This window comes from Saccostrea cucullata, unplaced genomic scaffold (assembly GCF_032062105.1).
Source record: "Saccostrea cucullata isolate Sc308-1 unplaced genomic scaffold, CSIRO_AGI_Scuc_v1 ctg101, whole genome shotgun sequence".
In the NCBI taxonomy this organism is placed as follows: domain Eukaryota; kingdom Metazoa; phylum Mollusca; class Bivalvia; order Ostreida; family Ostreidae; genus Saccostrea; species Saccostrea cuccullata.
In genome coordinates, this window is record NW_026939309.1 from 695,880 (window position 1) to 716,830 (window position 20,951).

A 20,951-nucleotide genomic window follows, 5' to 3' on the forward strand; every position below is an offset into this window, starting at 1 on the left:
TAATCCTAAAACTTAACATATTTTTGTTGCCAGTGTATGAAGCATAGTAGATGTGGATCATAAATATCCATCGGTTATATTTGACCATCATTTATTTGCCTGAATGTTCCATTAACAAACATATAGACTGAATATTACAGAAATTCAGGACTCGACATCAGGGACTTAATGTCAAGGACAAACATGCTGGTTCCGCACACAGCCACAAAGTTGTGGTCCATGTCTCAGGAACATCGCTCAGAACTCTTATTTATTGTATTTACACCAATAAATTATCAGCAAGTGATGTTGTTGTTTTTAAAATATTTGTGGTAATTATGCATTGGTGCGGAGTATGTGAATCAGTTTGATATGGTACCATATATAGTTTAGATTTGTAATTGATCCTTTCCACCTTTTTAGATCACGAGCTAAAAGCTCAAGTGAGCTTTTCTGATCACTCACCTGTTTTCCCGTTGTAATCTTTTCAACTTCTTAAGAACCACTGAGCCAATTTCAACCAAAGTTGGTATAAAGCATCCATGGGAGAAGGGGAGTTCAGATTATTAAAATGAAAGGCCAAGCCCCTTTCTAAGAGGAGATGATGGATAAAAGACCAAAAAAGGGTTGGGTCATTAAAAAAGCTTTTCAAGAACACTAGGACAGTAAAGTTGAAACTTACTTGAAAGCAGTTAGCATCCTGAGGTTGTATTGATTATAAACTTTAAATCAAGGTCCCCAGGGTTAGTTTGGGGCCTAAATAAGAAATGTAAGTTTTTCATTGAAACAGGAAAAAAAAACAACAGGGCAAGTAAAGCTGAAACTTAAGTAAAAGATTCCTGAAGTAGTGTAGATCCTAAATTGTTCAAATCAAGGTCCCTGGGTGGCCTGGGGCCGCAATAGGGAATTGAGGAAAATCTGATGAAAAACAGCAGGACCAGACTAATCAGTGAGCATTGTGGCCCATGGGCCTTGCCTCGTAAATCATGGTATGGGCATTCCCATCCATCAAAATATTTGTCTATTACCGGTAGAAGTTTTGTGGCCATGCACATCATGTATTCAACACTTCTTTGCCTAATCAAACATGGGGAGGAGAGGGGGAATTATTCTTATAATTTAAAACATCGGATTACATCTGGATAAGACCAGTGTCCTGTAAAATACAATGCATTTAAGGTTTTGTCATGGATGAAAAATAAATGTCTCAGGTTGGCAATCAGGACAATTTATATTTACAAACAAATGAGAAAGTGCCTTTGTGTTTGTATTGATTTTTAATAAGACCAATGAATCTTCCCTTAATACATGTATGAGCATTGCAAATAGAAATATTATCAACTACACATATCAAATAGAATGGAATCATGTTTAATGAAATAAATACAAGAATGATACTCTGTACAAAAGAGTGCTAACATTATGCACTATATAGTGGTAGTTCTTCCACTAGGCAACACACCAGTAGAACTGAAGTCCAGTGTTCAAGAGTTAATATCACAATCTGCATTGATCAAAGAGATTTTCACTTTTGTGGATATCTTTCTACAATCATTCCATGTCCCTGTAAAAAAGGAGATACTCTTTATGTTTAAGTCTTGAATAATATCCTTATGAAATGCACTGGGTTGTATCATCAAGAAAAATTTATACTAAGATGCATCAGTAGCTATTATTAAGAATTCCAAAAATTTTTGGTGTCATCTAAATTCCATCATACATCTATGTCCAGTATATAAGAGTTGCACTTACTATGCCTCCTGCTGCACATGCTGCCACAAGAGCCAGCTGTCCATCCTCATCAGCAAGTCTGTTGGCAGCTGTTGTGACCAGTCTCACGCCTGTGGCACCAAATGGATGACCGATTGAGAGGGAGCCTCCCCAAAGGTTAAACTTTGACAGATCTGGGGTTCCCACCTGAAGATTAATCAATTCAGGTTAAAGCTCTAAGCAATAGGTAAAGCAAGAGCATTTAACTACTAATTTTTTCTTCTATCATTCGACCCACCTTTTCAGATCTGTTCATGTAGTTTTTAGCAAAGTAATCAGAGTCCATGGCCTTCAGATTCGCTAAGATCTGACCCTGTCAAGAGTAAAAAAAAAAACTATGAACTAAGAATACCGAGGGTTAATCCAGGAACAAAGTCACAGGAAATAGAAAGAAAATTAAAAATTAGAACAAAGATCAAGTGCATGTGTACTCACAGCAAATGCCTCATGGAACTCAAAAACATCAATGTCAGACATGGACAGTCCGGCCTTTTCTAAAACTTTAGGGGTTGCATAAGCTGGCCTGAAATTTATGTTTCAGTTAAAATCACACCAATAAGTACATTTAAATTTTTTCCAATTGTTATAGTACTTGAGAGTCAGAAAAGTAAATGTATCATTTGAACTTAGCAGTTGATATGTCTTTCAGAAAATATGTCGTTTCCGAAAATTAAAGACATACAGTGAAACCAGTCTTATATGACATGCATGGGAGACAAAATTTTATGTCGTAGAAGACATGGTGTCGGATAAGACAGTGTACAGAAACATGGAAAATAGTAAAATAGGAAAGAAATTTAACATCGGAAATCCCAGTGATATGAATTGCACAGGTGTCGTATTAGACAGTTTTTTACTGTATTTTCATGATTGTTGCAGAATAGAAGCAACCTCTGAGGTCAAGAAAAAGTTATAAAATCCTTGGCTTTTATACTTCAATGTTTCTTTAATCTTTGGCGTGATAATTTTAGAATCACTGATTAATATATTTCTCTCATAGCTCTGATATCTTTTTCCAGTAACAGCCAAAAATTGAATAATTATTGGTCAAAGAGAAGTATTTCTCAAACTGGTTCAGTTTCTTCCTGGGGCAGAATCCTGGTTAAATTGTACAAAGAAAGGAAATTGGCTTCTTACCCCAGCAAGAGCTGATCTTTAGGGTCCTGAGACACATAAACAAACTCTCTAAGGTAGGCCTTGGGTTTAAATCCCAATTGTAAGGCCTTGTCTTCTGACATTATCAAGCATGCTGAGGCTCCATCAGTCTATGTAAAAGAAAACAATGACTTAGAATGCAGTCAAGAATTTAACTGATGGTTCTCTCCAACACATGTAAATTACAAGTACATTGCCTGACAGTTCTCAGTGCTCATTTTTATTTAAATATAAATACATGTATGTTGAGCATTGAAACTAATAATTGTTGGTTATGCATACACATGTACATGTATATCCTAGATGTATTCCTGAAAATAGGCATGACTGCATTCAGTTATTTCAGTAAAAGATTTTCCTGACACATGTCATGTGAATTTACTGGGAAAGAAGAATTGGCTGTAAACTTACCTAGACGGAAAAATTGGCTGCTGTGATTGTTCCCTGTAAACTTACCAGAAAGGAAGAATTGGCTGTAAACTTACTGGAAAGGAAGAATTGGCTGTAAACTTACCAGACAGGAAGAATTGGCTGTAAACTTACCAGAAAGGAAGAATTGGCTGTAAACTTACCAGGAAGGAAGAATTGGCTGTAAACTTACCAGGAAGGAAGAATTGGCTGTAAACTTACCAAAAAGGAAGAATTTACTGTAAACTTACCAGGAAGGAAGAATTGGCTGCAGTAATTGTTCCATGGGGCTTGATGAAAGCTGCTTTTAATTTGCTCATTTGCTCCATTGATGAAGGTCTGATTCCATTATCTTTTACCACTGTTTCAGCAACACCTGAAAATATTAACAATCAAACTGCAACACATTGAAATATGGGTAGAAATGCTTTCATTCACTTGCAAATCTTCCATCAACTCAGAATCTAGCCTGACAATGTTGAATATTGTTTCTTATCAAGACCTACATGTATATTAATTTCTACTTTTAAATCATATAACATGTTTTGAACTGTCCATTACCTGGCACTTTATAAGGTATAACATCTGACAACAACCCCTTTTCTGATGCCCAGTGAGCTTTGGTATGTGATCTCAAGGCATACTCATCCTGTTAAACAAACAGTATATAAAGAACAACTATCTACCAATATGTGTGAAATTTTGCAATTAAATTCTGTGAAATATTTCTTTATCAAACCTGTTCAATTCTGCTGATTCCAAAGGCAGCACAAAGTCTGTCAGCTGAGTGACCCATGACTTCACCAGTGGAGAACTCAGCCACAGCAGGAATCTACAAAATCACAAACTGGGTAGTAAATAATCAATGAAACAATGGACTCTCACATAGGGAAATAAGTATATTTTGCAAATTTTTCCCACTTACACATTGGAATATGATATAGTGAAACCTGTCTTATCTGACATGCATGGGAGACAAAATTTTATGTCGGAGTAGACAGGGTGTCGGATTAGACAGTGTACAGAAAGATGGAAAATAGTAAAATAGGAAAGAAATTTAACATCGGAATTCCAAGGGGGGTGCACAGGTGTCAGATTAGACAGTTTTCACTGTATTTTATAATATACTGTAAGTCGTTTTAATTCCATGGTGTTAAAATTTCATGATTTCTCAAAAAGTAGCAATCGCAATGGTTTAAATTTCACGCTGCAAGAAATTAATTCAAATTTTGTATAAGCATTTAAACATTTTTGAAACTTATAGTAGCATTCACAATGGGTTTAATTTCATGGAAAAATGATAAATCGTGAACATAGCGAAATTAAAACCACAGTGATTATTTGCCAATGTACAGTAATCCTATAGAGGATTGAATATTACAAACCTGGAGTGGGTTGAGAATTACAAACCTCCAGAAGATTAAGAATTACAAACCTCGAGGAGATAGAGAATTACAAACCTCGAGAAGATTGGGTTTGGTGGCCAGTGTTCTGATGAGGAGGGACAGCTGAGCCTGGGCCCCCTTTGTTCGGTTCATCTTTAGAGCCATTTGTCTGAGCTTTCTCCCCCATCTGATTGGTACATCGGACATAAACTCCACACCTCCTGCTATCACAGCATCCATCTGTCCTGAGGCAATCATTCCAACACCTAAAACCACGAAATTAACCATCATCTATATGTATATGTAATTACCCCGGTACTTAAGGAATGTTTTTAAGTTTTGTGTGAGTTATTGGGGTGTGAATCACACAGACTTGTCACGTAGGCAAATTTCATGAAGCGCGCTAGCGCTTCATGAAAAATATGCCTACGTGCAAGTCTGTGTGATTCTCACACCGATAATTCACACTAAACTTAAAAGCATTCCTTATATTTACATTTTACATGTTTGGAAGCAACTAAAATATACTTATTTTTTGAATTTCTCGCTGCCCTATATCGTTGTATTTTTACTAACGTTGCTGCAGTCTCATTGTGACGTCACGTTAACGCAAGTTTCTCCGTGTATATTTCTACGCGTGAGTATACACGGAAATAGTATTCAAATCAATTTCACTGTTTGCTTAGTAGAAAAACACAGGTAATGTAAATATTGACATTTTAGCAACATTATAGTGAAAAAGTAAATGTTTGATAAGATGTACAATGTATATTTTATGAAAAAGTGGTCTGGTCAAGTGGTCTGCAGAACTGTTTAAAATAGCACATTTTGCAAAAACTGAAATACCTGTTTCTTAATCAACAGCAATCACTTCATTGTTAAATTAGTAAACAGTGACTGTAAATTATAGGCAATGATATACATGTTTATCTTTATAAGTACTGTAGCTCAGTGTACATGCCTGTAGATATAGCCTGATTGGAAGAAATACAAGCTTGGGTCACTGTGTGAGCTGGTGTCTTCTGTGAAAATCCTGCTCCCAGAGAGGCCTGTAAACAAAACCAACAAATATCAAGTACTCGCAGCATATTCTATATCTTCTGTTCATGAAAATAGTTGTGTCATCTGATTAATACAAATATGGACAGAGGAATTGAAAAAAAATAACAGACCTCCCTGGCTATGTTGCTGGTGTTGACTTCCTGAATGACTGTCCCAATCACTACATACTCAACATCAGCTGTAAAAGCAAAGTTCATAGTTGTAATTGTAAATATAGAATTTAATACCTATATGTATATGTTTACAATTCATAAAATATCATGAATTACTATTTGAATATTAAAATTTTACTGTAAAAGACTTAATAACATCCACAAAAGATAAAAATTTCTCACCTGTGTTAACATCTGTTCTTTTTATTAAACCTCTGAAAAAGAAAGAAGAATTTTACAGCTTTCTTTGATGTAATAAACTTCTTAGTGTGTGCACTCAATTAATAGATGAAACTTTTAAAAAAAAAATTTTAAATGCTTATAGAGGACATGTTTAAAATAATCTTTTTCTTCAATATTGTTTTACACTATTTTCAAATACATTTAACAAAGCAAATCTATACACATGTAATTGCTCTTTCACAATTTGCTGCAGCTAAGTTTTGATAAATCTTGATTTGAAAGAATTTATTCTTACCAGAAAGGTAAAGAAGTTTGTAATTTTGATTTTCTGAGTAAATCCCTGTACAGAGTTATTAACTAACTTGAGCGCTGTCCTGGCCAGGTCGTGTGGCATCAGGTTTTTGTAGGTGGTGCTGGACTGGAGGAAAGGTGTACGGACTCCATCTATAAGGACTATGTTTCTCCCTCCAGCTTTAGGTCTCCCTAAAAAATACACCATAAAATATTTAAACCAGCTTCTTTTACATGTATTTAAAAACATAAATATCTCTTGAACAAAAAAAAACCCTCATAGGAGTCTCTTCAATACACATTTCATACTATTAATAATCTAAACATGCTCTTTAAGACAATTCATGTGGACAGAAAGCGTAAGTATCCTCAGTATTTTTCATTCAAATACAGAATTAAAATGGGTCTTTTTTTTCAAATTCATAATTTATAGAAGCAGCTGTTTTAACTTGTAGAAAACCCCAAAGTTTCCAATGTGTTTTCTCCTTCTGTCCCAATCAACTTCCCTAAAGAGCACAATTAATATTAGTCTGAAATGTGTATGTAAAGGCTACAAAGGGGAAAATTCAAGCATTATGTCTTAGAAGAATCATTACTTGATAGATCATACAGAAAAATATAATGAAAACAGAGGCTGAAGCAAAACAAGAGGCCCATTGGCCACATCGCTCACCTGAGAAACTTTGGCCATGCTGTTCTTTAACAGATTTCCTCCCACCAGGGGTCATGATTTGGACAATTTATAATCTACACTACCCCAAGATGCTTTCATATAAGTTTCAGCTTTTCTGGCCCAATGGTTCTTGAGAAGAAGATTTTCAAAGATTTTTCCTATATATTTCTATGTAAAAATTGGATTCCCTATTGTGGCCCCACCCTACCCCCAGGGGTCATGATTTGAACAATTTAGAATCTACACTACCCAAGGATGCTTCCACATAAGTTTCAGGTTTTCTGGCCCAGTGGTTCTTGAGAAGAAGATTTTTAAAGTTTTTTCCTATATATTTCTATGTAAAACTTGGATTCCCTATTGTGGCCCCGCCCTACCCCAGGGGGTCATGATTTGAACAATTTAGAATCTACACTACCCCAGGATACTTCAAAATAAGTTTCAGCTTTTCTGGCCCAGTGGTTCTTGAGAAGAAGATTTTTAAAGTTTTTTCCTATATATTTCTATGTAAAACTTGGATTCCCTATTGTGGCCCCCGCCCTACCCTCGGGGGTCATAATTTGAACAATTTAGAATCTACACTACCCAAGGATGCTTCCACACAAGTTTCAGCTTTTCTGGACCAGTGGTTCTTGAGAAGAAGATTTTTAAAGTTTTTTCCTATATATTTCTATGTAAAACTTGGATTCCCTATTGTGGCCCCACCCTACCCCCGGGGGTCATGACTTGAACAATTTAGAATCTGCACTACCCCAGGATGCTTTCATATAAGTTTCAGCTTTTCTGGCCCAGTGGTTCTTGAGAAGAAGATTTTTTAATGACCCCACCCTATTTTAAATTTTCTTGATTATCTCCCCTTGGAAGGGGTCTTGGCCCTTGATTTTAACAATTTAAATTTCCCTTTACCCAAGGATGCTTTGTACCAAGTTTGGTTAAAATTGGCCTAGTGGTTCTTGAGAAGAAGTTGAAAATGTGAAAAGTTTACAGACGGAGGGACGGACAGACGGACGGACGGACGGACGATGGACAACGGGTGATCAGAAAAGCTCACTTGAGCTTTCAGCTCAGGTGAGCTAAAAAGGGGTCTAAAATGGTGCCCTCCTTTGTGTTGTTTTATAGTGCAGTAGGAAAGGAGAAATGCATAAAGAAAATTTATGGTTGGACCGAGAATCAACCCAGGACCTCTACATTACAAGTCAGATGTTCTACCACTGAGCTACCCAGGCTGATAATCACTGTCTGTATACCCCAAACTGCTACAATAGTATATTTATTAGGTATATGATTTAAAAAAAAATATTACACATCAGGAGCAATCCCCTGCAGTCAGGGTTTTATGAAAGATCTCGGAATTAGTATGGTAAACTAAAGTTTACCTGGAATAATTATAATTCAGGATAACATAAAAGATCTTATATCAAAGGACACACACACACAGAATTAGTAAGCAATTAAATTAACAATAAAAAAGGCATTCCAATTACTTACGTGGAGACTGTAGAGAGGTAGTGGTGCTGACACATCTAACTGCATCTAGAGAAAAAACAATGTCTGATCAATCTTCCATGACTATGAACAAATAACAAGGTGATTTCTTTTGTCTATATTTCCCACTTTCTTTCTTTTTTCTATTTTTATTTGGGGGGGGGATTGATTTTGTCTTCTCTCACTTTCATGTCAATCTAATGACTTCTCAAAAGACTCAGCACAAAGTGCATGTAAATTCTTTGATAGCGAGAGCAGCAAGTCGGCGTGAAGTGCTGCTCGCATAGTGAGCTCCACAGACAACATGTACGAATGGAGGAAATTAAAGACTGGAATCTGACCATTGGCTGAAAGAAACCTGTTTCAGTCCACAAAATTACAAACAACAATTTAATGCAAAATCCATGCCAATATTGCCCACAAAACTATCATTTGCGTCCTCCTCAGTAGTCATGATTTTGTATGTGACATCAAATTTTCATCACTTCTACAATCAGGTATTTTTGATTTGTCTAAAAATCTGAGAAGTTGAATCTTGATCCAGATGCATGCAGAGAATGCAATTTTAAAGAATATATATTTCCAAAACATTTTTATGCCCTGCCATGAATATGGCCGGGGCATATAATGTTTGTCATGTCCGTCTTCCATCCTTCTGTCCTTCCGTCTGTCCTTCCATCACACTTTGCGATTAGCTCTGTTCAAAGCTCTGTTTCAAAGAAACTATCCAAGATATTTTCATCAAACTTCACATGCTGATAGATATTGATGAGAGCTTTGCAATTGCATCATTCATAGTGATGCAGTTAAATAGCTCTCATCAGTATGTACCATCTTGTGAAGTTTGATAAAACCATCTTGAATGGTATGTTTAAAACTGAGCTAAACAATAATTTAAGAAAAGTGAGGTAAAGGTCAGAGGAAATGTCAAGGTCAAAAACTGTTGATGCAGTTGTGCCTCGGTTGACAATGGTTTTCGAGGGGTGAAAATTTTCAATGTTATACTCAACTACATGCAATATTTATTAAATTATACTGAATGTTTTATACAAATACATATAACAGTGAACCATGCATGCATAAATTCTGTGCAGTCACTATTTTTTGGAATATCATCCGTCGTCAAGCACTGTTGACTGTTGCTACGCTGCAGGGCCTGGCTTCATTATTCAGCGGGTAATGGTGTTTTTTAACAAATGTTTCTTGACCAATCAGATTCAAGTAATTTACATGAAAGTATAATATTTCTATTTAATAAATTAACTTAAATGTACTATAACGGTAAAGACATGATTAAGGAGTTTACCAGAAAGTATAATAATCAGAATATAAAACATTTGGGATGTGTAGATATGTGTAGATATGACAGGGGTAGACTTTATTTTACTGTTCCCCAGATCCGCAAGATCCTCCGCTCATTGGACTATGACGTAACATTTACATCACTAAACTGATAAGGATTAGTCTTGCACACTATTTCAACTGATTAGGGTTAGTCTTCCACCCAACTGAGAGATTAGGGTTAGTCCATGCACAAGTATTCGACTGATTAATTAAGGTTAGTCTCCCATCCACCCGAGAGATTTGGGTTAGTCCTCCCACACTATTTTAATGATTAGGGTTGGTGTAGCATCTAACCAGGAGATTTTGACTAAACGTCTTAGTCCTTGCATACCAACCAAGAGATTAGGGTTGGTGACTCATTCTTTTAGATAAATCAAGAAATTCAGTTGCTTCTGTAATTTTTGCAAGGTCTTAATTCAGCTTCAATGCCATTTCGTTGGTTTGTTTATATAGAAAAGTGGCTAAGCCTGCAAGAAATGACACTAAGCATGCGCCACACGCGCCTCATTGACAATTATTTTTTGTCAATTTTTTCAATGAATAAACAACATTTATTAATATCTTCAAAGAACGAGGTTAAAAACTTTGTTTAAAAACTAAGTTTTAAACCAAACTTTTAACCGTAGAATTCCATTTTGGGGTCAAAAAGACCAAAAACTTTGTATTTTTTAATTTTTTCGATCGCTCACACAATCTAATATATACTGAAGTTGCCCTCGGCGACAATACATTTTAGCGCATTTTTCTGGGGACCGGTAAAGTTAAGTCGTTCCTATGATAGAGTTGTACAAAAATGCAAAAATGAACTGTGCTTGCCTTAACGGTTTCACTGTCAGGCATATTAAGTTTACAAAAATTAAACCTTTGATATCATAAAGCTAGTTTGTTCCAATATTGAATAAATTTTGCTCCCAATTAAAAACAGTTTCGAGTTTGCACAGTTTTCCTACTTTGGCGGTAGGCGGTAAGAATTAAAAAAAAATGAAAACTTTTAATTATTGTAGCAGAAAACACAGACTTCTGTCTAGAATTATAAACTCTGGTTATTGGAGTATTTGGTAATCTATTAGAATTTGTAGAACATTGGCCACTCTTCATTCTTCAAAGTCAAACCCAATGCCATGGTTGTGGTTATCAAACAAAACTCACCCAACTTATTTACGTGTATTTACAACAGAAGTTTTACCTCTGAAAATGCATCTCGTGGCATTTGCATACTTCACAGCTGTTAAAACGGGACTTGCCATAATTCTTCAAGCCTCAGTCCTCACTCAATTTGTTGATGTCGTCCGTTTGCTGCTCTTTGGACTCTAATCTAAGTTAAAGAAACGCTTGAAAACCGGTAGTAAAGTTTCATTGATATCAAACATTACAAAGATGGCAATTTTTTCACACAACCAGAGTGATTTGTGCGTTTAAAAGTAATAGAGCCGTATTGGTACTCTTCCAAGTTTTGGTTGTATGGGATTTGAGTCCAAAGAGCAACCGGCAAGTCCGTGAAAGAAATGGCAACGTCTGTGTTGAAGGCAGTAAAGTTTGCACGACTACGGAGTCCGTGCTTCCTAGGTAAGTTTGTGGTTATTGATTTCAGGTAATTGGGTGCAATATTTGCAGTACTGAGGTAGTGACATTTTTGTATGACCAAAAGTTGTTTTGACAAGGGTAAATGACACCCAAGGTTACTTGCAGAAAATTCATTTGAAGAAAGATTTTCAATTTCATTCAGAAAAGTTCATTAGAGATGTTTGAAACCCCAAAAGGAATTAAAAATAACTTAAAAAATGTGTCTTTAGGTCAAGGGAGGCAGAGTTTGGTTCTTGAAAGTCATCTAAGCCTCACAATCTATATTCTAAGAAGCTTGATTTAGCTAGTTAGATCTACATGCTATGATTTTTCACAAATTTGTTACAGGTATGACCTTTGGGTGAAGCACACTTTCCTATAACTGTATTGTTCTCTCTTTTTTAACTTCGATCTGCAAGCCTCATAAACCACATCAATGACATCATCATTCATGAGACATCAATTTGGACTTGCTCGCTCAGTCGCTGCATGGGCATGCTATCATGATTATAATTCTTTTTCGCATTAAAAACTGACATACTTTTTAAAAAGCTTGCATAATAAACAATCTAAATTAAAGATAATTTTCTACTTTGGGACGCTTTTAACAAAAGAGATGTGAATTTTTGGTCCTACCAAACAGAGAACACTGAGAAACCAGAAAGAATCCTAGAGAACCCTAGGTATATTTAGTATCAAAGACTAAGTTAGGTATTTTTATGCTATCAACATTTCATATTTAAGAAATTTTTTTCTAGCTCAAAGACATTGGCTGAGTACCTCTTCAATTTTACAAAGTAAGATATTTATAGTTTAAGTTGAGTTTGTAACAAATAGTCTTCATATATTAACAATTAAAACCTGGTCATTTACAATGTTTACTGTGTTTATTGAATTAGCATGAGCTTAAACATACTACCTTCAAATCATTTGTTTTTATCCAGAGCATCTCAAATATGAAATCAAAGATGATGTTGCTGTGATCACATTTGATACACCAGGATCAAAGGTAATATTGTACATTAATTGTCAATTAGACATTTGGAATAATAAAGATCTATGATTGATACTTCTTAGTTGATAAACTTGTTGAAGATTGTTTCAAACATTTGTTTCAAAGGTGAATGCACTATCAAGAGATGTACAATCGGAATTTGAAGAATGCTTCAACAAAGCTTCAAGAGATCCCAATGTCCACAGTATGGTGCTCCGGTCAGGGAAGCCTGGCTGTTTTATTGCTGGAGCCGACATAGCGTAAGTGTCATCTGGTATTACTGAGAGAAATCTGATATCTTAGTGATAGTGAAGTATCTTATTTCTCTGTGACAGAAGTTATAAACTGTTGCCTTACGGTAATTTTTGTTTACTTTACGGATGCTGGAGACAGAAAAAGTAAATTGTTTTATTATTTATTGTAAATTATTATTGAAGGATGCTAGAGGCCTGTAAAACTGCAGAGGAAGTAGAAACTCTTGCAAAGAATGGCCAGGCTCTGTTCCAGAAAATGGAGGACAGTAAAAAACCAATAGTAGCTGCCATAATGGGGCAGTGCTTAGGAGGGGGACTGGAGGTGAGTCAGTGTTAATTGTGAGGACTAGTATTTTACAGTAGAAATGGTACATCTTTACCCTCTCCTGTCTGCTTTTTGGGTTTGTTGCTTGTTGCTACATTTTGTACTTTTTCAGGTGGCCTTGGCATGTCAGTACAGAATTGCTGTGAAAAACAAGAAGACAGCACTAGCTACACCAGAAGTAATGTTAGGGCTTTTACCAGGAGCAGGGGGGACTCAGCGACTCCCAAAACTGGTCAGTATTGGTCATCAGAGGAGAGTTTCTTTATATTTTTTAGTCTGATTAGTATTTTACCTGAATCTTTCAGAAAAGCTTTAGAGCAGAACTTGCCAAAAACATATTGGACCAACACAGAAAAAGTTTTTCATTAAGAGAGAAAAAAAGCTTTATTTTTTAAAATATATATGTGCTGGTACATTGCTCTTAATTTAACTTCTAATGCAGGTTCCAATGCAAACTGCTCTAGACATGGTGTTGACTGGGAAAAACATAAAAGCAGACAAAGCCAAGAAACTAGGGCTTGTAGATCACTTGGTGGACCCATTAGGTGAGTAGTTTGTAACTGTAGATTTCTCAAGATTGACCTTGTTAATGTACATGTCAGATTAAGATCTTTCTCTGTGTTTGTAGGGCCAGGAATTGATGACCCAGAAGTCAGGACTCTGGCCTATCTGGAGGAGGTCGCCATTGGAGAGGCCAAGTACGTAAAACTTTACATTTCCTGGTTTTAACAATTTAAAAAAAAAATTTAAAATGTCAAGGATTTTGGTTATGATTGGGACTATGTTTTCTCTGGATACAATAAATATCGTATAACTTAATCAATCTTTTTGTATGTAATTTCAGGAGGCTGGCAGTGTCAAAAACTCCAAGAGTTCCCAGAAAGAAAAAGTTCATGGAAAGTAAGAAGATTGGTTTTACGTTTAGAATAGTAATGGGGGAAAAGATTGAGAAAGAGTTTCCTAAGAATTTGGGTTGGGGATGAAGTCAGTAAACAGGATAGACAGTATCTAGAACTGATTATCAAGTGTTTAAGTAATTTACTTGCTGGATTGCAAAAGTAAATGTACATGTACATTGTATATGATTATATGCACTAAAATTAACATTATGAATTAATATTTTGATGGTTTAATATGATGTTATTGTTGTAGAGGCCATAGATTTGGTGTTAGCTGTACCTGCAGGGAGGAATTATTTTTTCGACAAAGCTAAGCAGGCAGTCAATAAGAAAACAAAGGGACTGTACCCCGCCCCTCTCAAAATCATCGATGTTGTGAAAAATGGCCTAGAAAATCCAGCTACGGGATATGAAATGGAGGCCAAGGTAAAAACTTATCTGCTTAAGTAATTTGATACCATGTGTCAAACGAATTAGGTTCTGTTAAGTAAATTAGAATACAAGGTGTACATTCAATTTCATTTGTTACTTCATTGTTATTGAAGATTCAGATCAGATGCAGACCATTCTGGTACATTTTTTTATTCCAGTTTTATTGTAATTAACAACATTGTAGTCTGGTTTTGTACAGTTGTTAGAGCAGTGAGATTTGTTAAGATTACACTGTATTCACTGTAGACATTTGGGGAGCTGGCAATGACTAGTGAATCCAAAGCTCTGATTGGTTTATATTATGGAACAACAGCCTGTAAAAAGAATAAGTTTGGTGCACCGAGCCGTCCATCAAAGTAAGACAAAAATTTTTTTTTTCCCACTTATTACTAGTGTGTTGGGTTTAATACAATTTACATGAGAAATATTTTTTGATGGCTTTAAATGATTAGGAAAAAAAACACAAAATAATTCTCTATGTTTAGGGGAATTATGGATTAATATACATGTACATTGGATGCAATTTAACATGTGCCCTATTGTATATAATTTATACGTATAACCCCCAAATCTAGACAATTATTTTTATTGTCATCTTATGAGATTTAAAAGTTTTAATCTTGTGATGATTTATGAAAATTTTGAATGTCTTGATTTTAAGATCCATTGGAGTCCTTGGAGCGGGTCTGATGGGAGCTGGTATTGCTCACGTCTCAATAGATAAGAATATACATGTTTATCTGAAGGACATGTCTCTCTCTGGACTGGCGAGAGGTGAAGAACAAATCTTCAAAGGTCTGCAGACTGACGTCAAGAAAAAGAAGATGACCACGTGAGTTGTAGTTCTCATTCAGTCTCTTGGAAATTTAGTTTTCCAGCAACAATGCGGAATTGGACTTTTGCTGAACACAGTACCATACTTACAGTGCCTTATAGAAAAAAAAAAAAACAAACTGAAATTTGTCGAAGAACATGTTGATTTTTGAGAGCATTTAGAGAGTGGTGTTTTAATTTTTCAGTTTTGAGAGAGACTTGTATTATTCTAATCTGGATGCCACATTAACTTATGATGACTTCCATAAATGTGATATGGTCATTGAGGCAGTGTTTGAAGATCTGAATATCAAGCATCATGTCATCAAGGAGGTAGAACAGGTGAGTATAGGACCTTAATAATAACCAGGGAGTCAGAATCTGAATATCAAATGTGTTGTCATCAAGGAGGTGGAACAGCTGAGAATAAAACCTAAGTAAATACATAAGAACCCGAATCTATCAGCTTCAATCTTCTCTTTTTCAGTATATTCCAGAGCACTGTGTTTTTGCCTCCAACACATCAGCATTACCTATAGCTCAGATTGCCAAAGCCAGTCTACGACCAGAAAAGGTTATAAACCATTATATACCAAATTAATCCACATGTTGATTTTGTAAAGGTTTCATTTAAAATGACATCCCAGTGAAATGTATATCTCTTCCTTTGATAACTAGGTCATTGGAATGCACTACTTTTCACCTGTAGAGAAAATGCAACTCTTGGAAATCATTACCACACCTGAAACCTCAAAAGACACTATTGGTAAGTTGATGCGAGAAATTCATTTGTAAAATCTGTAGACTGAAAAGAGGTTATAGTACATTGTATAGGTCTCTATATTTATCAAATAAATGAATTTAGAGATTGAAATTCATGGTGATATTTTCAAAAAGAATAACAAAAAAACAGTTATGTAGTAATTTAGAACAATGAAATTTTTTACAAGTCATTTTCTTACTTCTTACTTTGATGTAGAAAGATATTTTTAAATTAAGAAGTTTTATATGCCTATTTGATTGTCAATTACATGTACATTTCATATAAATAAACATACATATACATATTAAGTAGAATTATTTTACAATTATTCAACAGATCTCATTTAATTAATTGTACGTGACCATCTAAACATTAAATTCCTTCTATTTTTAGCCACTGCTGTTGATGTGGGGCTCCGTCAGGGAAAACTGGTCATCATTGTTGGTGACGGTCCAGGCTTCTACACTACCAGAATCCTGGCTCCCATGTTGGCGGAGGCTGTTAGACTCTTACAGGTGGGTAGGGTGGGATGTCTGGTTGCGCAGAAATTTGTAATATTGATATTGAAATGAACGAAGAACTTTATGAGTGCATACTTTCTGTTTACAAATATTAGGCATTAAGAAATAGTTTTCCTTTATTTATAAGAAAGGTTACCCGGTATAAGGAATCAGTTAAACGATTGAATATAAGTTCAAGTTAGCAAAGTTAGGACTAACACTTCCAATGAAAAGACCAAGAGTGTACTCTAAAATTCATCACTTGTACATGTATATAAATATTTGTGTAGGAGGGTGTTAGCCCGCAGGAGCTGGACAAGGTGACTACAGGCTTTGGCTGGCCGGTAGGAATGGCCACACTGGCCGATGAAGTGGGCATTGATGTGGCAGCTCATGTGGCCGAGGATCTTGGGAAGGCCTTTGGCAGTCGCTTTGGAGGAGGTGACCCTGCCGTCCTGAAAGAAATGGTAGCAGCTGGGTGTTTAGGTTTGTACTGATTGTTTCATGTAGATAAAATGATGGTTACTAATACTGACAATGAAAGACAAATATTTGTACATTGAAACTGATACACAGGTGTTTCTGTTTGTTTACAGGTAGGAAATCAGGTAAAGGATGTTTTGTGTATGATCCAAGTAAAGGCAAAAAGAAGGGAAAAACAGAAAACATGGAGGCCCTAGCAATCCTTAACAGACATCGACTAGCTCCAACAGAGGCGTAAGTTGAGGGAATCATGAATCAGTTACATAGCCTCTTCCAGTCTTAATGAGGCCATTCCACAGTATCGTACTCTTGCCTCTTAAGTCTATACTTACATGTAAGTTTGTATGTTGTAATTTTACAGAAATACAACAGAGGACTACCAATACAGACTGTTCTCACGATTTGTCAATGAAGCTGTGATGTGTTTCCAGGAGGGAATTCTCACAACACCTGTAAGTTACACTACACCAATAGTAGCACGGCTGCATTTTATTTCCGGAATTTTTGGTAATTATCAACTGAAACGGAAATGAAAACAAAAAATGTCATAAATGAAATTAAAAAATGTCAGAAATGCTATGCATATTTCCAGAAATGAAATGCAGCGAGTAGCACTAACATTAATTATAATGATATTTAATATTACAAAATTAGTCTTATAATGGACTTCTAACCTTGTCTGACAAACACAAAATCACTGAAGTTTTGTTTTAGAAATTCTTTAGCTCGATGCTTGTGATGCGTATTTGTTAGCTCACCTGAGCCGAAGGCTCAAGTGAGCTTTTCTGATCACATTTTGTCCGTCGTCTGTCTGTCCATCTGTCTAGCTGTCCGTCAGTAAACTTTTCACATTTTCAACTAATCTTCTCAAGAACCAATGGGCCAATTTTAACCAAAGTTGGTACAAAGCATCTTTGGGTGAAGGGGAGTTTAAATTGTTAAAATGAAGGGCCAAGTCTCCTTACAAGGGGAGATAATCAATAAAAGACAAAAATAGGGTGGGGTCATTAAAAAATCTTCTTCTCAAGAACCACTGGGCCAGGAAAGCTGAAACTTATATGGAAGCATCCTTGGGTAGTGTAGATATTAAATTGTTAAAATCATGACCCCCAGGGTTTGGACAGGGCCACAATAGGGAATCCAAGTTTTACATAGAAATATATAGAACAAATACTTAAAAATCTTCTTCTCAAGAACCACTGGGCCAGGAAAGCTGAAACTTATATGGAAGCATCCTTTGGTAGTGTAGAGATTAAATTGCTAAAATCATGACCCCGGGGGGTAGGGTGGGGCCACAATAGGGGATCCAAGTTTTACATAGAAATACAATGTATATAGAACAAATCTTTAAAAATCTTCTTCTCAAGAACCACTTGGCCAGGAAAGCTGAAACTTATGTGGAAGCATCCTTGGGTAGTGTAGATATTAAATTGTTAAAATCATGACCCCCGGGGGTAGGGCGGGGCCACAATAGGGAATCCAAGTTTTACATAGAAATACTAGTATATAGAACAGATCTTTAAAAATCTTCTTCTCAAGAACCACTTGGCCAGGACAGCTGAAACTTATGTGGAAGCATCCTTGGATAGTGTAGATATTAAATTGCTAAAATCATGACCCCCTGGGGTAGGGCAGGTCCACTATAGTGAATCCAAGTTTTACATAGAAATATATAGAAAAATCTTTAATAATCTTCTTCTCAAGAACCACTAAGCCAGGAAAGCTGAAACTTCTGTGGAAGCGTCCTTGGGTAGTGTAGATATCAAAATTGTTAAAATCATGACCCCCGGGGGTAGGGCGGGGCCACAATAGGGGATCCAAGTTTTACATAGATATACACTGTATTTTGGAAAAATCTTTTAAGAATCTTCATCTTAAGAACCACTGGGCCAGGAAAGCTGAAACTTATGTCGTAGCATCCTGGGGTAGTGTAGATTCTAAAGTATTAAAATCATAAAAGGGAAGAGAGTAGTGGGGTACTATAGGTATAGCAAGAGGGGAAATCTGGTAAAAAAACTGCATCACCCAAGTTACTCAGGTGAGCGATGTGGCCCACGGGCCTCTTGTTTTTTAAGGGGGTATTATGTTCTCAATAAAAATGCATATCAGTATAATTTTATAGAATAGGCTTTAGCATAATCAGATCAGTCAAAGGACAAGGGCACTTAAGCAATACTTAATGGGCCCTTTTTATGTGTCATTTAACTTTAGAATATATTACCGAATCGTTTTCTTTTGGTAAAAGTTGGATACAAGTGGATGTTTCTAATTAAAAAGCATGTTAATCAATACCTAAATCAGCATGGATTTGAAACAATTAAATATTTTTAAATGCCCATGGATACCCTAAATCCGGAAAAGTCATACTGAACCTTAAATAAACCTTAAGTAAATCAAGGGGAAGAGGTATTTAAATTGACACTTGAACAATCTGATGGTGAATCATAGTCGGGGTAGTTTGTGGAATGTGTTACTTTTTGTGCCAAATCGGTTTTAAAAAATTGAATGAAGTTGTGTATTTGCATGTAGCCATAATGATCAAACTAAGAAATTTGTGTTCTTGCATTTGAAAAAAATACAATAATAGTTTCATTGAATTTGAAATTAAAAAGGAGTGTTAAGGTGGCTTTCAACACCTGTTTCATAGTCTTGCATGAATGTTAAAAATGTTTGACGCTTTTATGAATGTCACTAAACCCTCTTTACCCTCCCGTGTCCTTAAAAAGAAATACATACAAATATTTCTAAGCAGCATGACTTTGACTAAATGATATAAAAGCTGCCGATGTTTTACAGTGAGCACCTTTGAGGAATGTTTACTAGGGTAGAAGTCACGTGACTATAAGCATTTTAAATAATTTATTCCACAGGTGGGTTCAAAATGGGTCATACAGGTAAATGGCTGTCACTTGCTATAGGAAAAACATTGTACTTTTTGTACATTTTTAATATTTTAAGAACCAGCCTAATCATGTACCGGTACAAATTTCCTACATTCACACTAGTTTTATAAATGTACTATGCATCCTTTGTCATTCTCACAAGTTTATACAAAGTTAGGCTCATAGTAAACAAAAGCTTTGAAATGAATGACTGTTCTCGATTTACTATAGAAAATCACAAATGTCGGCTGATCTCTGACACATTCTATGGTTTTGTTCTTTGTATATCTGTGAATTTCAGCATAAAATTTGTTGAATCGTACGGTTTAGATATCAATAAATGATTTGGGATGACAAATTTTGCTTAATTTGATTGTTTATTTTTTTCACAATTTACCGGGCCTCGTAAGCGCACTCATTCTTTAATGGCAGAACCTTGCAGACCCCAATCAACTAAATTTGTAAAACAACCCTTTCAGTTTAATCTGAAATACATTGTACTGTAGAATTACATGTATTGAGAGACTCTTTATTCTTTAGCACTCAAAGAATTATTTTTTTATCAGGTGGAGGGTGATATTGGAGCCGTATTCGGACTTGGATTCCCACCATTTTTCGGAGGTAGGCATCATAAAATCGTAATCCTCTATTATATTTTTTCTATTATTTAAATGTTCCTTGAAAAGTACATTGTCATATTTTAACATTGCACTGAAGAGATTGTTTGTCATCATATCGTGTGCCTGTTAATTATTCCCAGGTCCCTTCCGCTATGTTGACCTCCATGGCGCTGGACAGTTAGTGGACAGGATGAAGCGGTATGAACAACTCTATGGAGAACAATTCACGCCGTGCCAGTTGTTACTTGACCATGCTAAAGACTCTTCTAAAAAATTCCACCAATCTAAGTGACCTCTAAATCTAGCATAATCAGACTTGAACAAGTGATGTCATATGACAATCATGTGACATTAATTAGGTCATCTTATGACATTGTGATATCTGTTCTCATTCAATTCTCATTTACTGTTTGATTGTTGGGAAAACTTCATATTATTTTGCATTATGACTGATCATATGGGTATTTATAAATAAAATTATTTATAAACATTAGGAGATTCTACAATTTCTTTTCTAAGCTCACCCCAGTGGAGTGCAT

The 20,951-nt window shown here is 35.6% G+C and overlaps 2 protein-coding genes across 2 annotated transcripts in view; one reads left to right on the forward strand and one right to left on the reverse strand.

Moving 5' to 3' along the window:
• Nucleotides 1-20,905, forward strand: part of LOC134252751 (ATPase family AAA domain-containing protein 2-like) — a 35,248-nt gene extending 14,343 nt beyond the window's left edge. The window contains exons 24-44 of the mRNA XM_062735255.1: nt 11,358-11,450; nt 12,206-12,244; nt 12,392-12,456; nt 12,568-12,701; nt 12,879-13,017; nt 13,133-13,252; nt 13,463-13,565; nt 13,649-13,718; nt 13,865-13,920; nt 14,173-14,345; nt 14,598-14,707; nt 15,013-15,183; nt 15,371-15,506; nt 15,652-15,738; nt 15,843-15,930; nt 16,321-16,442; nt 16,718-16,913; nt 17,024-17,144; nt 17,272-17,362; nt 20,359-20,413; nt 20,553-20,905. Of these exons, the coding sequence (XP_062591239.1) occupies nt 11,358-11,450; nt 12,206-12,244; nt 12,392-12,456; nt 12,568-12,701; nt 12,879-13,017; nt 13,133-13,252; nt 13,463-13,565; nt 13,649-13,718; nt 13,865-13,920; nt 14,173-14,345; nt 14,598-14,707; nt 15,013-15,183; nt 15,371-15,506; nt 15,652-15,738; nt 15,843-15,930; nt 16,321-16,442; nt 16,718-16,913; nt 17,024-17,144; nt 17,272-17,362; nt 20,359-20,413; nt 20,553-20,704 (2,321 nt within the window). The 3' untranslated portion in view covers nt 20,705-20,905. The remainder of the gene's footprint in view (nt 1-11,357; nt 11,451-12,205; nt 12,245-12,391; nt 12,457-12,567; nt 12,702-12,878; nt 13,018-13,132; nt 13,253-13,462; nt 13,566-13,648; nt 13,719-13,864; nt 13,921-14,172; nt 14,346-14,597; nt 14,708-15,012; nt 15,184-15,370; nt 15,507-15,651; nt 15,739-15,842; nt 15,931-16,320; nt 16,443-16,717; nt 16,914-17,023; nt 17,145-17,271; nt 17,363-20,358; nt 20,414-20,552) is intronic.
• LOC134252806 (trifunctional enzyme subunit beta, mitochondrial-like) lies at nt 1,238-11,215 on the reverse strand. Its single transcript, XM_062735348.1, has 15 exons — nt 11,071-11,215; nt 8,544-8,588; nt 6,457-6,577; nt 6,095-6,126; nt 5,870-5,937; nt 5,659-5,746; nt 4,773-4,963; nt 4,052-4,144; nt 3,874-3,961; nt 3,564-3,688; nt 2,887-3,014; nt 2,185-2,272; nt 1,988-2,062; nt 1,732-1,896; nt 1,238-1,543 (listed from the first exon to the last, which is right to left on the reverse strand). The coding sequence occupies exons 1-15, from the start codon at nt 11,129-11,131 to the stop codon at nt 1,505-1,507; spliced, it is 1,407 nt and encodes a 468-aa protein (XP_062591332.1). The 5' UTR covers nt 11,132-11,215; the 3' UTR covers nt 1,238-1,504.
• Nucleotides 20,906-20,951: the final 46 nt, after the last annotated feature.